The following is a 20,736-nucleotide window of genomic DNA, read 5'->3' as shown; positions in this document are numbered from 1 at the left end:
CATCCATGAATTTGAGACATGCCCCAAGACTTTGTGATTGCCTTAAAAAAAGATAATGGAGCTAATAATCCTCATGGCTTCCTGTGCACATGTCTTTCTGATGGGCTTCTCCTCTAGCTTCAAACTGCCACATGACTGTCTGCACCCAGCACTGCCTCTGCGAGAGGGTTAAAGTAGCCCCAAACCAGAGCGAGAGGGACAGAGGGAGTGAGAAACAGAGGGAGAAGGAGAGGAAGGGGAGAAGAAGCCTGATAAATGATCACATGCTCTGGGTGATCTCCTCTGAGCAGATCCGGTGGTTAACTTTAACATGGATGGAAATCCGCTGATCTAGTCCACACATGTCTCACACAGGCTGAAATTTGTTTACCTTTTTTGTCTCAGATAAATATAGACTCAAGCTTCAGGCGCAAGGCAGAAATAACCTTAACACCAAGCTATCATTTCAACACTTTGCACCAAAGTAGAATACATTTACACATTATTTTTAATTTCAAACATTAACAGTCAGGTTTTCTGTGACAGCATGTACCTGCAGCAGGGGAACGGGGCCATATTTGCTCTCTCGCCTGTATTTGCTTTCACTTCTCTCCATTTTTAAAAAAGCCACCTCAACTAGTATCAACAACATTCAGCAGTGCTGATTACATTCTTATAGCTATTAGTTCTGCAAGTCTCACCAAATTTCTTCACCAGCAGCAGACATAGAAGGGACAGAGGGGTCTGAGAGAGGAACTAGTGAGGGATGGGACGGGATGGAGGGAGGATGAAGGGAAGAGGGTGGAAGGGGCAAAGAGAGTGAGAGACGGGGGGAGAGAATGGTCCTCAGGGCTCTTTTCCACAGAGGCGTGTGACACTGGGCCTTTGAATAAATGCAGTGTGTGCTGCAGTGCCCTACAGAGGAACTGATAACACACAAAGAGACCAGGAGGGAATTTGCTTTAACACAAGCTTTTTTAACTCTTTCCTGAGCTCTCACCACTTCATCTCCCCCCACACTGTCATCAGCAGCAACAAGACGCTCTTTCTTTACGTGATGTCTCTGCTCCAACAAAGTCTGTCCTCAGCCTGAGTTTCAATGTGATCAAGTTTGTGCATGATGTAATATTGCACTTGGAATCATATAGGTCAGGCTGACACAGAAAACAAAATGGCCTGAATCTGATTTAGCAAAACCAAGTTGTGGGGAAAATGGCTTGTGTTAATGGCACAACAGAATTTCTTTCAGTACAGTTTTTGAGGCAGTTTGCCCTCAGAGCTCACACCTTAGATACAAAACCAGCCAGATAACCAGCTAGCTTATGAGCTAACCACTGTCTTAGATTTTAGACCAGTATCCAGACAACAGATAAAATTGGCAAGAAAAAAATGTTCATCTTTTACAACATGGTTTCAAAGTCAGAGCAGCAGCCCTCCTTGCCACCCTTTGCCCCACATCACAAATCCTCAAGTTATCAATTAGAGAAGAAAAAACATACTTCCAGAACTGAGGCTGTTCATCACGAGGAAATCACCGAGAAGCTTACAGCAAGGGAACGCTTTAAAGGTGTTACCCTTAGGAACAAAAGTAGCTAAAAGGAGGTCATGTTCTTTAACAGAAAGACAAAGTTACTGGTCGGCCTTTTGATAACATGAGACAAATTTAAAGATTTGAACACAAGGAAGCTTTAAACCTTTCGTTAGTACAGTAATTCTGCACCCACGCAGAAAAACAGATCGGTTTAACAAAGGGTGGGGCTGCATATAATACAAATCTTACATTTTACAATGGACTGTAACTCATATCAGGAAAATAATACTGTGGGACAAATCCTGGCTTTATTGTTGAGTGTGTATAAATGAAAACAGGTCTTGTCAGTAGCTGCAGTGACCTTCTTGTTTTAGCGTAAAAAGGACAGGATTACATGTTTGACATGTTTTATGGAGAGAAAGCAACACAGTGCTAACGCAGAGGCCAGGCCTCATTTGAATTTGCTCCACTTGCGTCCACATACAGTGCAGGGTGGCTAGTGAGGCTACCACAGTGGCATTTGTTTCCATTTGCATAGACGACTGTTTGTATCAGTGCTTTCTTTTCCATGGGCCTACTGTTATGCCGAGCTGCTACAAAAAAGGAGACGCTTTGATGATTAAGAGTACAGTTCACCGAGGCTAAGCCTGTTAATTTACATGTACAACAAGGGGAGAGTGTTGTCTTATAACAGTCCTCAGTTGGGAGGGAAAGAAAAACACCCAAAATCAAATCTGTGAAGCATTTTTAATCTTGGCCTCTGTGATGTCACCTAAAGATATCCAATGCACGTTAGCAACAGTTAAAACTTCATTATGTGCACCCTCTCAAAAAGTCAGAGTCCTTGATGCAACAGAGCCACCGATTTATAGCTCTCTGGCTTCCCATTTGGCTAACCAGACAGAAGACAACACTGTTCTCTTTTTTTCTGAACTGGAAAAATCTAACAACCCTATCATGTCCGAATTACAATGCCCAATAAAGTTACATAATATTAGAAACAGCACTTTCCTATTTGTCCAAAATGAAAGAAATATCTGTCAACAAAGTACAAACTTGTGCCAAGCCTTGCGTTTGCAAACACTGCATACGCAATGATCACGCAGCACAAGCTGTATTCACGCATGAAACCCCCTCAAAACTCAGGCTGCATGTGCAAACACAGTCAGCTGATATGGTCATCCTGGACTTTTTTTTCTACAAACCCCCCCCATGAAACACCCGCTGCAGGACAAGAAAGTTCACCATAACTTGGCAGGGTGAAAACATTAGAATTATAAAAGAGGGAGATGTGACAGAGTGAATAAGATCATAGGACGAAGAAGGAGAATCAATTTTAAGATGAGGACAGTGACAATGTGAACACAAAAACACATGCACAAAAACTGTCACCATAGCATAGGTCTCTGTTGCTTCCTCCACCATCATGTTGTAAATATTACTCTAGACTTTGAGGCCTGCTGTTTGAAGTCATGTCCTGCCTTCCCCCCGGGTTTAGCTTTAGATGATTTATAGAAAACTTTAGGAGGAATGTAAGCTAAGCTAGCGATAGAACGAACATGTTTTGTGAACTGCAGCTCAAGTTGAAATTCTCCATGGTTGGTGACCCTGATGTAGGGAAGCATTTTAGCCATTAATAGTCATATAGTCTCAGGAAGGTTAGTTGTGTAGCAAGGTTAGCCTTACTTTAGCCTTAGGATTGTGTGGGAAAATAAGACCTGAAAAAACACCAACCATATCCAGAAAACCATCTAGTAAAATAGCTCAAGTTCAAGCAGGTTTACAAGCAAAATCCAAAATCCTCAGTACCTGACCCATGGCCATCTAGTTTTTCTTCAGTCCAGTGCTTCGGCTCAAAATATTTTGCATCAGCTAAACATTATAAAATGTGTCCTCATTTACAAAATTCTCAGAACTTTTATTTTACAGACGTCATTTTCTGCCTTTGTGGAACATTTTTCTCACTAGATTGCAATTGAGGCTTAAAAATAACAGAGAAATTCCTCTGCTATAAACCACATCAAATAAAGGCATACTTACATAGACAACAAGTGAATTCTTTTACACTACAGAGCTCAGTGTGAGAGAGACAACGCTTAAAATTTGCCCAAAGTTTTCCTTTCAAATATGAATGAAGGAATGATCTGTTAAAGAGCAAATTCATCTGCAGTTTTATAATGGTAGAATCAACACTCTCACATCCTACACACACAGAAAGTCTTTTTGGGAAATGTAGGAAGTCAGAGATTACAGTCTGCTTCTTCCAGCAATAAATCTAAACCAAACATCTACTATAGCTGACTGGACGTCATATCAAACACGCCAAGGATTTTCCCCTCATGTGCGTGTTGCACCATGACATCACCTCTTCAGAAGTTTCCAGGTAAAAACACACTTCCACATTTCACACCGGCGCCAACAGGTGAAAGCCACAGGTTACCGATTGGCTGAGTTCCTGCACTGCTGTATTGGATATCATGCCTGGTGGCGCTGAGTGACAATGTAGTGGTGACACTGACGGCACAAGTGAAGCCTGAGACTGATGACAAGCACAGACAGTCCAAACAGAGCCATGTTGTTCCCTTCGGCCTGGCCGGGCCTGGGAACTCAACGCTGGCTCTCCCCATGGCCCCGTCCCCTCACACAACACAACATCACAGACCGCTGCTGCTGAAGCCCTGTTAACACTCCCACTGTGGGGGCCGTGTCGGGAAATTAACACCCAAAGCCTTTTAATGGATAGTCTTGTGATGTTTCATTAAATAAAGTTGCAGAGAGGGGAGCTGAGAAACATCAGGTGAAGATGTACGGCGGTGATGCACAAACAAATCCTGCTTTAAGGAGAGAAGTGATGGTATAGATAAAGCCTCCTGGAAGACACTGTAAGAACAGTTGGCAGGCTACCCACAGAGTCCACAGGGTTCGCATGTTGCCAGATTTGAGGCCTTGTTGGAAAAGTCATATGCTCTGTTGTGGCTAGGAGATAAAACACACGATCCTCTCTTCTGTTCTTGTACAGTGAACATTAGCAAAGTTGATAACAGAAAAACAACCAACACAGATAAAAGAAGGAGGGCAGCAGCTTAGAATTGCATTACCTATTAGAGGTTTTAAAACTAAGCAGAATGCAGTGCTGCAAGCTGGCATTGTTATATGTCATACTTGGTTGGTCAAAAACTTGACTGGATCAGATACCAAAACCCCCTAACTGCATGGTAACTGAATTAAATCATGATGATGAAGAACACGGTGGTCTCAAAAAGAACTACAGCTAAAGTCCTGATCAATACACAGACATAAAAGTAAACTATGTGCTTGATTCATACATCACAGGGACTAATTAATGGTTTCACTTCCAGTAACAGTCTGAAGTGAATAAATAAAACACACGATTAAAACCTCCAACGGTCTATTTTAATTTTACCATTCTTGTTGTGCAGTGCAGCACAGCCAGTTGTCAAAACAAGGAAGGCTTTCAAAATTATGTAAAACATTATCTACATTTCCAACACATGACCTCGCGCTATCGAGTGGCTCATCGCACACCAAAAAAGAATCCCATGTGCTCCAACTTGCATTCAAATTCACACAGACACACACACAGACACACACACACAGACACACACAGACACCATCTATTGCAGCTAAGGAGAGGAAATCAAACCAATTGCAAGCTCCTTAATCTGCTAACTTGTGGATTTCAAAGAAATTTGCAGATACTTCCATTGACAACTTTGAGAGAAGCCAATGCCCTAAGTCAGCTTCATTAAAAAATAAACAAAATATTGTGAGAAATGAGTGAAACTACAAAAAGGAAAGCAAATTCAGATATGACACCTCATGACTAAATCAGCAAGATCTATGTTGAAAACGGAGATACTTACCATCTACCACCCACACACACAGAAATGCACATTGATCAACCGACATGTAAGACAGCTGTACATCCCTCACACACATCAAAATAAAATCTTTAAACATCCTACCTGTGAATAGTCAAAGTCCGAGAGAGGTGCTATGCTTTTGATGTACTCGATTCTGAATTGGTCCTCTGGGTTGGCTAGCGGGACTGGGGGTATTAAAGTGCTCATCGCTGACACTATAGTCTGCAAAGCAGAAGTGGGAAAAGAAAACACACACACATTAAGCACGATGAATACAGGGAAATAAAATGCAAGTCTGATTAACATTCAGCACAACAAGACCACAATCTAATGACAGGGGCACATGACACTTACCACTATGGCATCCTTCACGTTTTTCCGAATATCTTGGATTTTCTGTTTCTTTTCTCTGCATGGGGACAGAAAGAGAATCAACCACAGCAGACCACAAAGATATAATATCAAGGGAATATCAGGGAAACTGATCGGTTACATTTTATTTCAGTGCATTGATACAGTGCAGGTGTTTGTTGGGTGTGGAACAGTAAAATGTAAGATGTGCTTCACTTCAAATTTAAATACAAAGGAATGGGCTGTCGACAAGTTCCTACTTCTTTTTTCAGCATAAAAATCTGACTTAGCCTTCTTTGCTGTAAAAACTAGCCTTCCTGGGTTAATACTTTGACTTTGTTTATATTAGGATGATTTTCATACAGTGACAGCATCCTGACATGTCCCAGGCCTGTTTTAAATAGACCACTGGTGAGATCAATGCTATGTAAGGCCTTGCAGCAAAACAAATCATCAATAGGCCTGTGTCGATCACAACCTTTCACCCTCTCGCATGAAACAGGAAACAGGGAATTATTTGGCAGCTGTACAACACTTAAATTCTCACATATGGTTACAATAAGTGTAAATTAAAATGAAAAGCAGGTAAAGGGGTGGTGAAAAGATGAGTGTGGTGGTGGAAGAAGGAGAGGAGCTGTGGGGATGTCACAAGGGATTTTGAGCTTCATGACTTAATACCACAAAACAATCTGGTCTCAATACCAAAGCCCAAACTAACCCAGCGTTAACCAAACTTTTGTTACATTTACTCAAAAAAAACACTGGGGTAACAACAGCTTTGAGTTAGGCCCTTAAAAGATAGAGAGGGTGATGCATCCTCTATTTCAGTGGCAATAAAATCAACAGACTGCTATATAATCTTCTAAATTTGTCTAAAACTCACCCACAAATGAAACCTCAACACTTGAGTCACGTAAGCAAGTAATCCGAGATACAAATTTTTGTTAAGCAATAAAACAACTCCAACTTCTGAAAAAAAAGGTTTTATCCCACTTTTAACAGGGCATGAAAGAATTATTCAGCTACAATATGTATGCACCTTTCAGGTATATATTTTAAGGATCTTATGATGTTATACTATTCACTTCATTGACTCACTTTGGAACATAAATTCTTTTTTTATTATTATTATTTTAACATTTTACAGCCTATAGCTTTATCATATCTTAATATGCCACATTGAGGCATTCAGAGGAACTTTATGCAAAGGATATCCGAGTTGAAAATTGCTCTTTAATTGATTAACTTTCCTTTTGTTCTCCACTTAAAGGATTTGTACCAATTTATGTGTTTGGTAGGAGTCCTAGTTCAGTGCCTCATTATCCAAGTACAGTATGTTTATGTTTTATGAATACAGAATGTTTTGTTATAATAATTTAACATCTGTTGGGCTCCAATCGTGTTTTCATGATACTCCAGCTATTACAACTGTCTATTCTTTTAACAAAGTAGTCAGTTAAAAATGCTGAAAATAAACATTACAATGGATAACCATGCCTCTGCTTTCCTGTCCCTTTTGAGTAAGTAAAAATCCCTTAAACTACTTAATTATAAGAAACAGTCATTTTATAGCCCACTGTACTCAAAAGAGACTTTGATCAGCCAGAATGTACCTATTTGGGCTTTAATAAGACATCATAGGGGCCCTAAGTGAGCAAAAGGTTTCAAATATTTTAAGAAAGAGTCAAGAATGGTGTTCATTTCTTCAGTCAGTTATGGCAAATGGCTGTTATAACTGGGGGTGAAAATAAATGCAAACAAAATGTTTATTTCTATTTTAGGCCCATTTATAGCTCTTTTCTCTATTGGGGCCCAGGGTAGTCAGCCCCACTTTCCCCCCTCTACGACGCCCATGGAGAGAGATATTAGCTGCTTTGCATGGGATACTGGGCCCAACAGGCGCTGCAGTGCCTAGGGAAAATCCATCCACAGGCTACATTCTGGCCTCGACAGTGTTATTCATTAGCAGAAAAGCCACAGGAATGAACATTTATGCCATTGCTGAGCCGTTAATGTGGGTATTTATTCAGTACAATGTGAATAGCACTCACTCTGCGTTGAAGCCGTTGACGTGTAGAATCCTCATCTGCTTCACAATGGTGCTTTTTCCGGACTCTCCCGCACCTTCGAGAAAAAATAAAAATATGAACCAATATGAACACGAATATAGGACATGAAGGCTGGCGTTCAGAATGTCGAAATTAAGACAGATAAATGTAGGATCTGGAGCCTCGCTTCCATCAATATCCACCCCCATGACATATTATTGCACGCGCTGTCAAATGGGGCTACGTGTTCAGTAAACGAAAGGGATTACGGTTAGCTCACATTTCAGACAGCCATCACATGTAAATCAGCCTTACCGAGTAATAAGAGCCTGTGTGTGGCTTTATACGCTTGTCTCTCCTTTTGCAACTGTTTTTCTATCTTTTTATTAGCCTCTCGTTGTGCCTTTTCGTCGATGCGTTGATCTTCAGTCTTGCTGTTGCCCAAACAACCCATCTTCCGTCGCCCTAACCCTTCCTTGTGGAATCGTCAAAACAAAAAATATAAAAAATGACACCTATCGTGGTTTAAAAATAACACAGGAATGAGTCTGCTGTAAAACAAAAAAGGAGAGAAAAAAATCTCTGCGAGGCTTCTCCGTCGGAGGGGAGGAATATGTTCCCCGTTACAATTCCGCTTCAGCCGCAGCCAACCGTCATCCAACCCGTTTGTTAGTTTACAAACCAACGAAGAATAGCGGCTCGGCGAAACGAGGAAATATCAAAAATACATATAAATAAGAAGAGAGAGAGAGGGTTTTCAATTTCAGGGAATCCAGTTAACTGTTCCTTTCGCGTCTCCAACCCCTCTCTTCTCTCTGTATTTTTTCCTATCTGAATTTCTATCAGTATTTCTGTCTCTTTAACTCAGCACTGCCTCTCTCTGTGGCACCAGGAAGTAGCCGTGGACCGTGGAGGTGGAAAACAAACCTGCGTTAAACTGTAACATTAACAACCCGCAAAGATATAGCATTTTACAACTTTGGTGGTAAAGACAGAGGAGCAATTCCCCGATTTGGTCCTCTGCTATCCCGCTATCAAAGTAATCGGTAGAAAAAGGGGTGGAAACCCGGACGCCTCTTTGGTGGTTTACACAGTGAGAGAAGAGAGAAAGAGAGGGGTTGGGTCTCTTCTTCCAGTCTGTGAGGTGGCCCTGACCCAAACTGGAAACCCATTTACAGCGTCGGTGTGTGCACTTGGCTTAACCTATCTCTTCAGTTTATACATAACAGGTCTGGGGGCCATCTAGTAGTCCTTGAAAGGGTTAGGACTACTAATAAGAGGTAGTACACAAAAACTTTACTAAAGTTAAAGTAGTGGGCCCTAATGTTTTAAAGTTGTACACAAACATTTGTACATGAAGCTCACAGAGTAGATCTGCACCTTGCATTCAAAACTTTAATTCAAGTACTGTCATAATCCAAAATTACTAAAAATAAAAGAATACAGCAACACAGACTTGCAGAATTAGGCCATCCCAGGCTAGGTCTCCTCTTCTTTTAGCTGACTCCCAGTCATCAAGGTGGCCTAAAAGCTAAACATGGAGACACATTTACAGTGTCTGTGTATGCACTGGGCTTTACGTGTCTGTAGTTTAGTACATACATACTAATCTGAGGGCTTGAGAAAAAGAGGATAAATAATACTACCACAGTTTTGGAGCCTTTGCAGAGGCCAAAATAGGAAGATCAAGTGGTGGATGAAGTACTTCCAAAAAGTAGCCGTCTATTTATTTTTTTATCATTGCTTTAAGGACTCACTGAGTAAATGTAGATAAGAGCTTCATTAAAATTAACTTAAAATACTGTCATTAATGGCAGTTATGCAGAATTGAGCTAGTATGAAATCAATGTATTTTTTCCTCTTACACATTGAGTTGTATTCTTACAGAGCTTACATAAAACAGAAATTTTATGCTGGTATACTGGACTCCTGATTCAGTGAAAAGGTGTATTTACTGGGTAGAAGATGTCACCTGTTGGACAAACTATGTATTCATAGTCGAAGGAAAGCTTATCTTGACTGTGAGGAAGAATCAAACCATTTCTGAGATATTCCTCTCCTTGTTCTTAGACGAGCCCCCCAGAAAGATCATCAACAGTTTATAAGAGACTACATGAGGGGTAACTACTAACAACTACTAAAATACATTACATTTCCTGGATTATTTAAAGAATAAAACACAAAGAGTTACCAAGAAGTATGCTGATGCAATGAACCCTGTCAAAGTTACTGTAAGTATTGGTATCAGTTCTGATTTCCAAACTGCGTGCATCTTTACTTTGATCTATTAAAAACCTCAAGCTATTCAAATACAACAGTCAAAATCTGCAGACTTATTAGAGTCAGCTAGTGTCGTGATCATAGTAAAAAACAGTTTAAAATAAGTCCTAGTGTCAAAAAGTAGAAGTATAGAGGAAAATAAAATGGACACACTCTCGTAATAATACTAATACTAATACTAATACTAATGTACAGCTGGTACATCTGCAAACGGTACTGAATTATCAGTACTTGTACTGAGTAATCTGTTCCTACTGGGATATTAGAACTTTAAATCCTTTTTGAAGGGAGTTAAATGACAGAGCTGAACTTAAGCTAAATTAACTTTCATGATTATGCATTTAGATTTTTTTAGTGTTGCAGTTTTTTGAAACCACATAACGTCTGAAAATAAATACACTTGAAGTATTCTTATCTTTTACAATACTTTCTTTGCAAAATGGCCTGTCTATAACTCATTTACATCTGCAAAACAGTTATAAAATATGAAAACTTAGAATCAAAATGTGTTCCCCGAACTATCAGGGAAATAAAGAGGGATAAAAACAGAATCACAAAGCAAGAAGTTATCTTAAATTTGAACTGAGGTAAACTGTGAATTTTCTTTACATAAGATACAACAGCTGTGTGTTCTAAAATACAGGACAGTAGTGGTGCAATGGTTGGGTGGATGTACTCAGAGCTTGTTCTTAAAAACATTTGCACGGTACTTTAACTTTTCTTCATTTGCATTTCCTGAAAAAAATATGGTTTTCTTAGGACCACAGATTATACATCGACAACCTTTGTTACTTTTAAAGACTGACACACATATTATACAATAAACTTATAAAACGTAGCATACTTTTAAAATCAACTTAGTCAACAGTAAGTGAGAAAATCTAATTTTCCTCCATGTTGTAACCGCAATAGTAAATACTTCCACATTAATGCAGCAGTTACAACTATCTAATCTATAATCTGAAAATAACTAGTAATGTAAATAACTATGACTGATTATTGCAATACTTAACTTTTTAGAGATGCTTAATAGTTCTTCCATCACTCAGTAAAAGTAGGGCTGAACTCCATAAAAGATACATTATCATACATTTTTGTGTTTAACAGACAAATGAGCAGGAATGCATGTAAACAAAGTTTAAAGACCTATTACAGTGGTAAGGTAAAATAAATAAAAACTAGTTCATGATATCATAAAGAAGGATAGTTTTCAGCCACTGCATGTTACAGTTTTTCATGTGGCTGATGAAATCCCCCTGATGCCCTGTTCATTTTTCAATTTGCTGAAAATACCAATTAAATTTTACTACAGGACAATCATTGCATGCCTTTTTGAAGCAGTGAAACAAATCAATGGGTTATTTTAAAGAGTGCATATCTTCGTCTACAGATCAGAACCTGTCCTGGAGGTCCCTTACCTTTCCCTGTAAGTAAAAGAGGAAGTAACAGTGTAATTCACAAGAAGACAGAGAACTAACAGAGTTAAGCTAGTGACTGTTTCAACACTTTAATTTTCTTGTGAATTGATTGTATTCTGACCTCATCAAAAAGAGTTCCCAAATATTTTTGGTGTAATGAAAGCTTTTTAGGGTTTATACATACTTTTATTCATGAAATTATGACTGGATTGAGTCTTTTGATTGCTTTTGTGCAAGCTAATGCACAAATATAATATTCCTTTGCATTTCCTTTCAGAGAGTTGTTAAAAGTAGATCTGGTTTGGCTTGATGGTGGACTTAAAGTCGTCGGTGGGTTCTGTTCTTTCATCCCTTTGCTTTCACTTATTCCTCAATCTCACCCCTCAACGCGTCCTGTCTATCTTCTGCTGTCCTACACTGTAACTGGTTTTTATAATCTTAACAGTATTTTATGGTAACATCTGCTGAGACTTACTGTGAAAGCTCTTTTTTGTATAATACAGCAAAGGGTAGTGGGAAAAAAATCAGTAATGATACTGTGAGTTAAAATTTAGTAATAATAAAGTAATTGAAGATACTATTATGATACTGAAAATAAATTGTCTCTAACTTACTGGCACCTTACTGCCAATAGGTAACTGTAACAGGCTTTTTAAAGAGTATGAAATAAAGTCTGTAAAAATAACTTTGAACCAAAAGAAATCAAGCAAGCTGCATAGGAGACCCATTAGAGTCGTAGTACTAGAATATTATAGAGCTAATATCAAAGCATGTCAAGGTCCAGAAACAACTTCAGGTTAAGCACATTATTATCTCATTATTATATATTGTATATCTCATACTTGTTTTGTTGGGGAGAATTTAATATACTCGTCTTTCATATTGTGTGTCCAAATTGTGCCTATTAAAGCAGTTACTGATGAGTACCAACGCATTTCAAGCTGGCTCTTTTATATGCATGTTTACCTACTACAGACTTTGAAACAAAAATATATTTATAAAGCTTTCACTATGTTGAGTTTGTCACTTACTCTGGGAATGTATTAAAAGAAATGTATGTAAATGGAATTTAATCACCTCCAGTGGTAGGAAAAAAGTAATAATAACTGCACTCTGTTTGTGCAACAGGGAGCAAACAGAGCACATGTCACTGTTGTTAGCATTGCCTGACATTTGTGTTTAGCTTTGTGTGGCTTCCTCTCTTCGAGGCTGAAATGGGAGTGTGGGTTATGTAAAGCTTTGACTTTTCTGTAACCTGCACTGCTCTTCACATGTAGAAAATCATTGTGTTACATCTGGTAACAGAAGGAGACACATTTCATTATTCATGTTTCTCTTTGTGTGTTTGAGACTGAGGAGACGTCTTTTTCACTCAAGAGTATAACTTTGTGGGCTAGCTGTAGCATTGAGCTAATGCTAGGCCTACAGATAGCACCACACTGATTCATTTTGCCAGACATTCAAAAGCAGATGTTATACGTCATGCTTAAATTAAAGATGCCTCTGTGTCACTGAAAAGCTTGAGACAACTGTGAAAGATCATCAGAGTAACATATAACAGAGAGCGTGCTGCTGTTGTCTCCATTATGCAAACACAATGCAAATACTTGTTTAATGTGTTTACAAGAGTACGACAAAGTTGTGTGGTATGCAAATCACAACTTGAACCCTTGATTCACTCAAACTGATGTGAAAATATTACCACCATTCTCACACCCACCCTCACTGGCACAGTGAGGGAAAAATCCAGTACCCCCACCTCAGAGAGCAAGGTCAAAACAGGTAGCTGTCCCACTGCACCCTCTAGTGGCAAAAGGTGGTACAACAAACATATACAAGAAGTTAATTTTGGCTCATTTTGAAGGAGTAACCATCACATTTGTTGTCATACACTGTCCTTTTACATAATTCAATGTGATATTCATATAGTCTTTCTTTACCTGCCTCTTTGCTACACTGTAATGAGCTGTTTGCTTTTTGAGGTTGACTGGTTTAAAGCTGACAAAGTTTCATTTCAAGTTCCCTTTCATCATGAGACAAAAAGTAAAAAAGTGATTTAAAACTGAGAGGAAAAAAATTATTTGGATTGAAAAAGAAATAAATTAAATGTTTGCAGGGGTATATCAGCAACTGTTCGAAACCTGAGGGCTTACATAATTTTTTGTGGCCCTTGTATTTAATTGCATGCTTTCTAATGCTTCCACTGTGATACAGTATAAAGCAAAGGGTTGTGCTTTTAACCTCATACTAATGTGACAGCCACAAAAAGTAAGATGCAGGAATAAACTTCTCTTCAGCAAAGTTAACAGTTCATATCAGCACCTTTTCAAAACTTAACAATATAATAAATAAATGACTCATGAGGAAATGATAAAAGTTTTATAGAAGCATAAAAAAGCAGACTGGTTTTAAATGGGTTTTTTGTTAATTTGCACTCTTAAATATATATTTTTTTGTATATTCATTACCATCTATATAACCAATGTGAACATATATCACATGCTTTTCTTATACTGTACCAGCCTAATGCACCACAGTTTATCATGAAAGTTAAAATTATATATATATATATATATATATATATATATATATATATATATATATATATATATATATATATATATATATATATATATATATATATATATATATATATATATATATGTGTGTGTGTGTATATATATATATATATATATATTATATATATATTAATATATATATATATATACACACATATATATATATATATATATTATATTAATCTCACTTTTGTAATGTACTGAAAATGCAAACTTTCACTTCATCTTACTGATGCAGGACTTATATATATAATGAAGTGATGGTTCTTACAGTGCAGCATTTCTAATTTCCTTAAATTTGTCCTCCACTGAGTAAAAGAAAGCAAACAAGAGGCTAACCATATTCTGTTATTCGCCCCAGTCTTAACAGATGAAAATCTAGGAAATGGAAAGTAAGGACACAAGTTATGATCTATACTCAAGTGAGGTTCAGTTTACTTCTTGAAGAGATCGATAGAAAATAGAAGCCTTAAAACAGACTTTTCAGAGAAACAGGAGACATTTCTGTGTCCAGCACCTCAAGTTTCTAGATGAAAACGGTTCATTTTCAAATATCTGCATGAGAAACGATCTTAAAATCCTCATTAAAATGTAATGAAAAGATACAATTATTACCACTTTTTATGTTAACTGACTTGTTTTAGAAACTAAATGTTAACACTGTGAGCAGACTACTTTCCACTTAGTTTTAAACTTCAAACAAGTCTGTTGGGGAGTTTCAAACTGTCATTATGGTATCTGTAAGTGATAGTCTCTGTCAGCCTGTGTGCTTGTGCAGCGCTCCGAGATGTTTTCACATCCTTAACTTAAGTAAACATAGCAATACAACAAGCTAAAAATAAGCTCCTACATGTAAACTCTGTTTATAAAGGCTGACAGAGATATTTTTACTATTTTAGGACTGATAGCGGACGTGTACTGCAGATGGAAACCACACGTTTGAATATCCCACACTGTGAGGCCTTTAAAACAGCTGCTAATCCAGGAGCAACTCTCATCAAGGCATGGGTCTGATTAGAAGTATATCACAGGCTCTGTAGAATTACTGTGCTTGAATAAATACATTAAATATAATAAAAAACACAAGCTATCCAAATAGGTAAAGATTAGACCTGCTGCAATAAATCTGACACTTAGAAGAGCTGCTTTCTCTGCATAAATCTTCTACAATCACTGGCAGCTCTAAAAGCATCTACTGTAAGAAGAAGAAAAAAAACAGGGCAAACAGCCAAATGATATCTGGCTAAAATTAGCCTCATGATTTTTTCTTATTCTGACTGAAGCTGGGAAGAACTTTATAGCCCTCTCTTCAGGGACACAGACTCTTGATAAAGTTTACATAATACAGTAAGCAAAAGCAGGGGGACATAGTCCAACGTCCCTCTGAAGTGCATGGCTCTCTTTGATTCAGCTGATACGATCATGACACATCACATCGCAGCCCTGCTGCTATCAGTATCATAAATGTGACAATAATTCATACTCTAGGAGCTCCTGTTTGGTGTTATGTCAGTCAGGGACTCTGAGAATTCAGTAACAAAGTTCAGCAATGGTCAATGATAAATCCCTTTTAGACAGAAGCAAAGTTCACCTGACTATGCTTGTCGTCAGAGGAGAGGGCAAAACAGGGCTCCACAGTCCACTGTTTGTGTGTGTGTGATTGTGGATGAGTAAGCTTTTCCAAAATACAGCTACACATGTAGGAAGTGGCACCAAAACAAAAGAACAAAACAATCAGGGCTTTACTTCCAGCTAGTTATCTGTTAGCCTAGCATAGCTCATTCCTGTGATAGTTTGTGTCGCCACAGCTAGCAGCCTGTTGTTCAGGCTCATGTAGTTTGATAAAGCAAAGATATGAAATGGCCAGTTAAGGACATCTATGAGAGCTGTAACAGATGTTATCGCAGGCCTGTACACAATCTGATCCAAGAGACCTCACAATAAAGTCACTTCCTGTCCAAGAAACAATAGGAACTAGCCTTTCAGTTCTCATCACTGTATTCCTGTGCTCCTAAAATATAAAGTGCAAAGGGACTCTATAAAAGGAATTTCTACAGTGTCCTCTGGTTAAACATGTTTCACAGTGAGCTTGTTTGGAGTCTACCAGACATTCAGATCTAACTATGCTTTCAAGCATCGTCATATCAGATAAATACACTGTCATATCCTCTGGGATGATAAAAAAGAACAAAACATACAAACTGTGCTAGAGCACTCCTGGACTCCTGAAATTTTATCGTTAACTTGTCTGAGTTTTAATTGACAGATAATCAGAGATTGTTGTAGGAATGTTAGATAATCAAAGTTTCTGGGAGGAGGTTCTTCATATGACTAATCACATAACTGAAAGGAGGATTCCTCGCCTGCTGCAGATGTGCATTCTGGGTAATTATTTAAGCTACCGTAGTTTATCACTACAAAAAGTGAGAATGGACTCATATTGCTGTGATCATGACAAGCTAAGAAAGGACATGTTAAATCAAATATAAATCAATATGAAAAATAATATTGTTCGAAAAAGTCTTACACACAGGACTAACAGTTAGACTGGAAGTTTAGAAAAATGCTTCTTAAAGTTTTGTGGAGAAATGGTCAAATGTTTTCCATGTAAAACTCTGCTAGAAAAAAAGTCAATCTATTCAATGTCTGCTATTTCTAGCCCTAAAATGTTGCACAGCCACCTGCCACTATCTGAAGCTGTAACTCCGGTTAATGGCTTCAGCTTTAGTGTTCTACTACCTGGATGTAAACAAACACGGACAATGATAGCAGCATCTAGGAAATGAGGATACAGTAGGCATTTTCTGGTTTAACTGGCATAAAACCCACTCGACAGCAGCAATGTGTAACCACCACAGACATACGAGGAGGACCAAAGGCTAGTGGTGCTAGCTTTGCAAGCTTTATGCATTCTCGGTAAACCAATTAACATTGCTTACCCAGAGATGCTGTGACTGTGCCCAATTGTGTGTCCGTTTCTGACCTTAGGACTAAACAGTTAGTTTTACAACCAAGAAAATAGTCCCTTTGGAACATCCCTCATTGTGTGTCATATTTTATCTTAAGTAAAAGATCTTAGTATTTTCGATTTTAAATAAAATGAATCATGTCGCTTTACTTTTAAACTATATATTGTATCAAGCTCATTTGAATAGAACAGCAGGTAGTTGTGCTCTACATAAAGTTTCCGGTCTGCTATGTGGATTATCTGATATTTCAAAAGCATCGACACTGTGTTGTCACATCTAAGTCTGAACAACAGCTTTTCTTCCTTCTTCCATACATTTCATTAATCTTAATTAGAATTGGAGATTTGAACTATTTCACCTGATGTCACTTTTACAGAGCTTCTCTAACTATAAATATGACCAGCTCCAGCATGAGCAGCCAGTTTAGGATAATCTACGCTTTCCTCTGACTGTTACTGTCCAACTGACCACCTGCAGCAAATACAAACACATAAAGTGACCCAGATTAGCCGGCATACGTTTCCTTGAAATGCTACACTATTTGAAAGGTGTCCACTTTCAGAGGAACACAAACCACCTCAGTCCTCTGGCATGCAACAGGAGTCCTAATGCAGACCTGTGGGGTATAAAGTCCCGAAGGCCTCCTCTGAAAAACCAGAAGTGTGCCTGTGGCTCGTGCTAAGGCTCCCAGGTGTACACACAAGACACACAGCGCTGAAAATAAATGCGATTCTATGGTAGTGAAGCAAGCCGCTCAAACCATAATGACACAGTAACACAGGTCACACACACCCTGTACTGTGGGGCTTATAACAGAGAAGAATGTATGACACTTCCCTGTGTGACTTCATTAGGATGAGCCATTTCTTCCTGTGTGTAATTACTGAGAGCTGTTTACTCAGGAAATTAAACTGGCAGCCATTTATTATGTACTGTAACGAAGCATTACACTGCTAAAAGTACAGCAGAAACATGTGCAGTGGTATCAAGTGTGACACAAGACTGTTAAAACTGAAAGTGAATGAGATCTGTTTTTATTGTACATGTGTCATCATGAGAGAGATGACACTTCAGCTACAGTTCCTGATCTACACTTCTCTTCTGAAAGTTAGAGCTGGCCTTTTTTTAAACTAGAGCTGTGTCAGCCTAAGTGCACTGCTGCAAGAGGCAGTTGCCCAGTGTGAAGTAAGATGAAATAAACTAAATCCATCTAAACTTTGACTTCAATTAAAGTGATAGCTGAAAAGGTGAATGAGGAAGTGAGCATTACTTCAAAGACTCTGGAAAAATGATGTAACTGTCAGTTGTTTATTTCCACTGATATGATAAAGTGTTGATCAAAGATTGATGTACCCTGTGGCAGTTTCATGGACACAGTTTAACTGATATGACTCTAAGACACTTATCATCAGATTGGAAGGTGTTATATAATTATAGCCACACTCTTAGAAATGCCAGCATGCAATATAAGTTTCCAAAGTCCAAACTTAAGTCTGTAGATGATATATTATTACAATATAGTGTAATATAATGTGTAAATATGGTGTGGTATGATCATAAAGTCGGTGACTTTCATATGTAATCATATACAGACACTATAGTAAAAAATCCTGTGAGAGGAAAGTGTTAAGTATTGCAATAAAAGTGATAAACAGAGATGATTTTCTCAAGGAGTTTTGCAGTCCTGGTCTATACTAGTGAATGAAATTAATTTAAATCAGGAATAAATGTTTTAATACGAACAAAAAGCAACAAAGAGTTTGGTTTTGTTAAAAATGTGAAGCGATAGATTGAATAGTATTTTCAACCTTGTTTTCACGAAACATTATAGTGATCCAAAAACCTAATGAACTAGTTTCATATCAGTTTCAAATATTGGTTATCAGTTTCATGAACTACTTATAATCTGTTTCCATATCGGACCTGATAAACTAATACCCATTAACTGTGCAGTTCTTCTGTCTTCGAGGCCTGATAGTCAAAGCTAACTGGTCACATTTTTGTGCAGAACTGTAGTAAGACTTTCTCCAGCACTTTGCAGCTTTGCACTAAAGGCAATAATGTATGTATTAATGTATGGTATTTCATACCATGCAAACTTATGCTATATGGTAGTGTTTACTAATGATTCAAGATAAAAACAGAACAGAAACGTGAACAGAAAGCCAAAGGCTGAGTGGTCTGTTTCTGCAGTTTTCACAAAACAATCATGATTCTCAACCCAACTCCCATTAAAAACCCAGTCCCAACGTAGCTACTTTGAGTCTGCATGTGATTACCAAGACGGTACAAGTAAGAGCCACCATCACCTGAAGCTACCACACAGGGAACACCCTGCTAGTTCAAAACAGTACTAAAACAACATGTCACTGGCACCTATATATTAAACAGTCAACAATAAGTTGTTTTTTTTGTTCAAGACGGGACTTCATTGATGTTTCCGCAACCAACTGCACTAAATACAACAACAACAACAGGCAGTAATAATATTATGATACAGTGAATCTGGAATAATTGATAAATTCCAAGATCATCAGACTGGAAAATAAATCTGTCTAGTGCTGGCTTTTTTTAAATAATTCTTAAGATATTTGGTGGGTTTTTATACAACTTTCTTGAGAGTAAAGGAGCGTGAACATGTTAAAAACTGGGAGGAGAAAGGAGAAGGGTGTAGGTACAGGATGGAGCCCAGACCACTAACTCCGAGGACTGCCTCTGTATGTGGGAGGCAGGATGGAACAACTGAGCTTAACCAGCTCCCACAATGTTGTATTTTTTGTAACACAACAATGATATTATTGCAGTTTCAATATTGTGTTTTAAAACTATGAATTACACAATAACACTTACTATTGTTTTCAACTGTAGGTCACAACTCAACTATACAATATCTTTCTGAGCTATTCTCAAGGCGTTTGTACTTCACTATGAAAGTCTGCAAAAGTATACACTTGTTCTGCAACATTGTAGGACAAGCTGCCCTACTCTACTACGGACCACTATGTACAAAACCTCTCAGTACCACACTCCACAACAATAATCAACCATCATTTACCTATACTACAGACTGTTTCATATATTTAACTCTACTGCCATTAAATCAAATTGTAAATCATGACTGTAATACTTTATGTAAATGTGCCAAAGTTATTCAACAGCCTATCACTAAACAATAGTCTCTAAACAGATGTCACATCACACTACAGGCCTGTATACTACACTAAACTGTTATGTTGTCATTTGTTGTCTCTGGAGCTGATGTCACATTCATATATAGGTTACACTGCCATAGTGTTGTACATTAAACTATCCTGGTTTGGGGACAATATCAACCTACAAGCTCTGTCTCAAGAGCTAACCAATCTATGTTTTACATCAAACTATTCAACACTAGATTAGATACTAGCACAGACTTATCATAAAAGTCTCTGGACACATATACTCATGCAATAAAATATACAATACTATGTCCCTGCAACACTATACAGAGTCTGTGTGGCCACAATTGTGTGTTGATGTTGATATAGCCTGGTAAACAAAGGGCTCCTTTCATTGTAGTTCTTCTGTAATGTTATGTATGCTACTATGCTACACATTAGGCTACTACTTTATGAGTAAACAGCACAGTAGCCAAGAGCTAAGTGGTCTCTGAACCTGAGCATAAACAGGTGCTTCAGATGGACCCCTTGCTCATATC

At 38.1% G+C, this 20,736-nt stretch overlaps 1 protein-coding gene across 2 annotated transcripts in view; it reads right to left on the bottom strand.

The window, feature by feature from the left end:
• Window positions 1-20,736, bottom strand: part of gnal2 (guanine nucleotide binding protein (G protein), alpha activating activity polypeptide, olfactory type 2) — a 55,928-nt gene that overhangs the window by 34,213 nt on the left and 979 nt on the right. Inside the window, exons 1-4 of one of the 2 annotated variants that reach the window (XM_074688726.1) lie at window positions 8,109-8,816; window positions 7,797-7,869; window positions 5,749-5,803; window positions 5,497-5,616 (exon numbers count right to left, since the gene is read on the bottom strand). In XM_074688726.1, coding sequence (XP_074544827.1) covers window positions 5,497-5,616; window positions 5,749-5,803; window positions 7,797-7,869; window positions 8,109-8,247 — 387 coding nt within the window. In that variant the 5' untranslated portion in view covers window positions 8,248-8,816. Of the gene's footprint in view, window positions 1-5,496; window positions 5,617-5,748; window positions 5,804-7,796; window positions 7,870-8,108; window positions 8,817-20,736 lie in introns of those variants that run through there. The other variant, XM_074688725.1, reaches the window with a different exon arrangement.

Source organism: Halichoeres trimaculatus, unplaced genomic scaffold, assembly GCF_033239565.1.
Source record: "Halichoeres trimaculatus isolate MK-OKI-2021-1 unplaced genomic scaffold, fHalTri1.1 fHalTri1_scaffold_15, whole genome shotgun sequence".
Taxonomy (NCBI): domain Eukaryota; kingdom Metazoa; phylum Chordata; class Actinopteri; order Labriformes; family Labridae; genus Halichoeres; species Halichoeres trimaculatus.
Note: the sequence above shows the minus strand (reverse complement) of the source record. Positions and strands in the feature narration are given on the sequence as shown.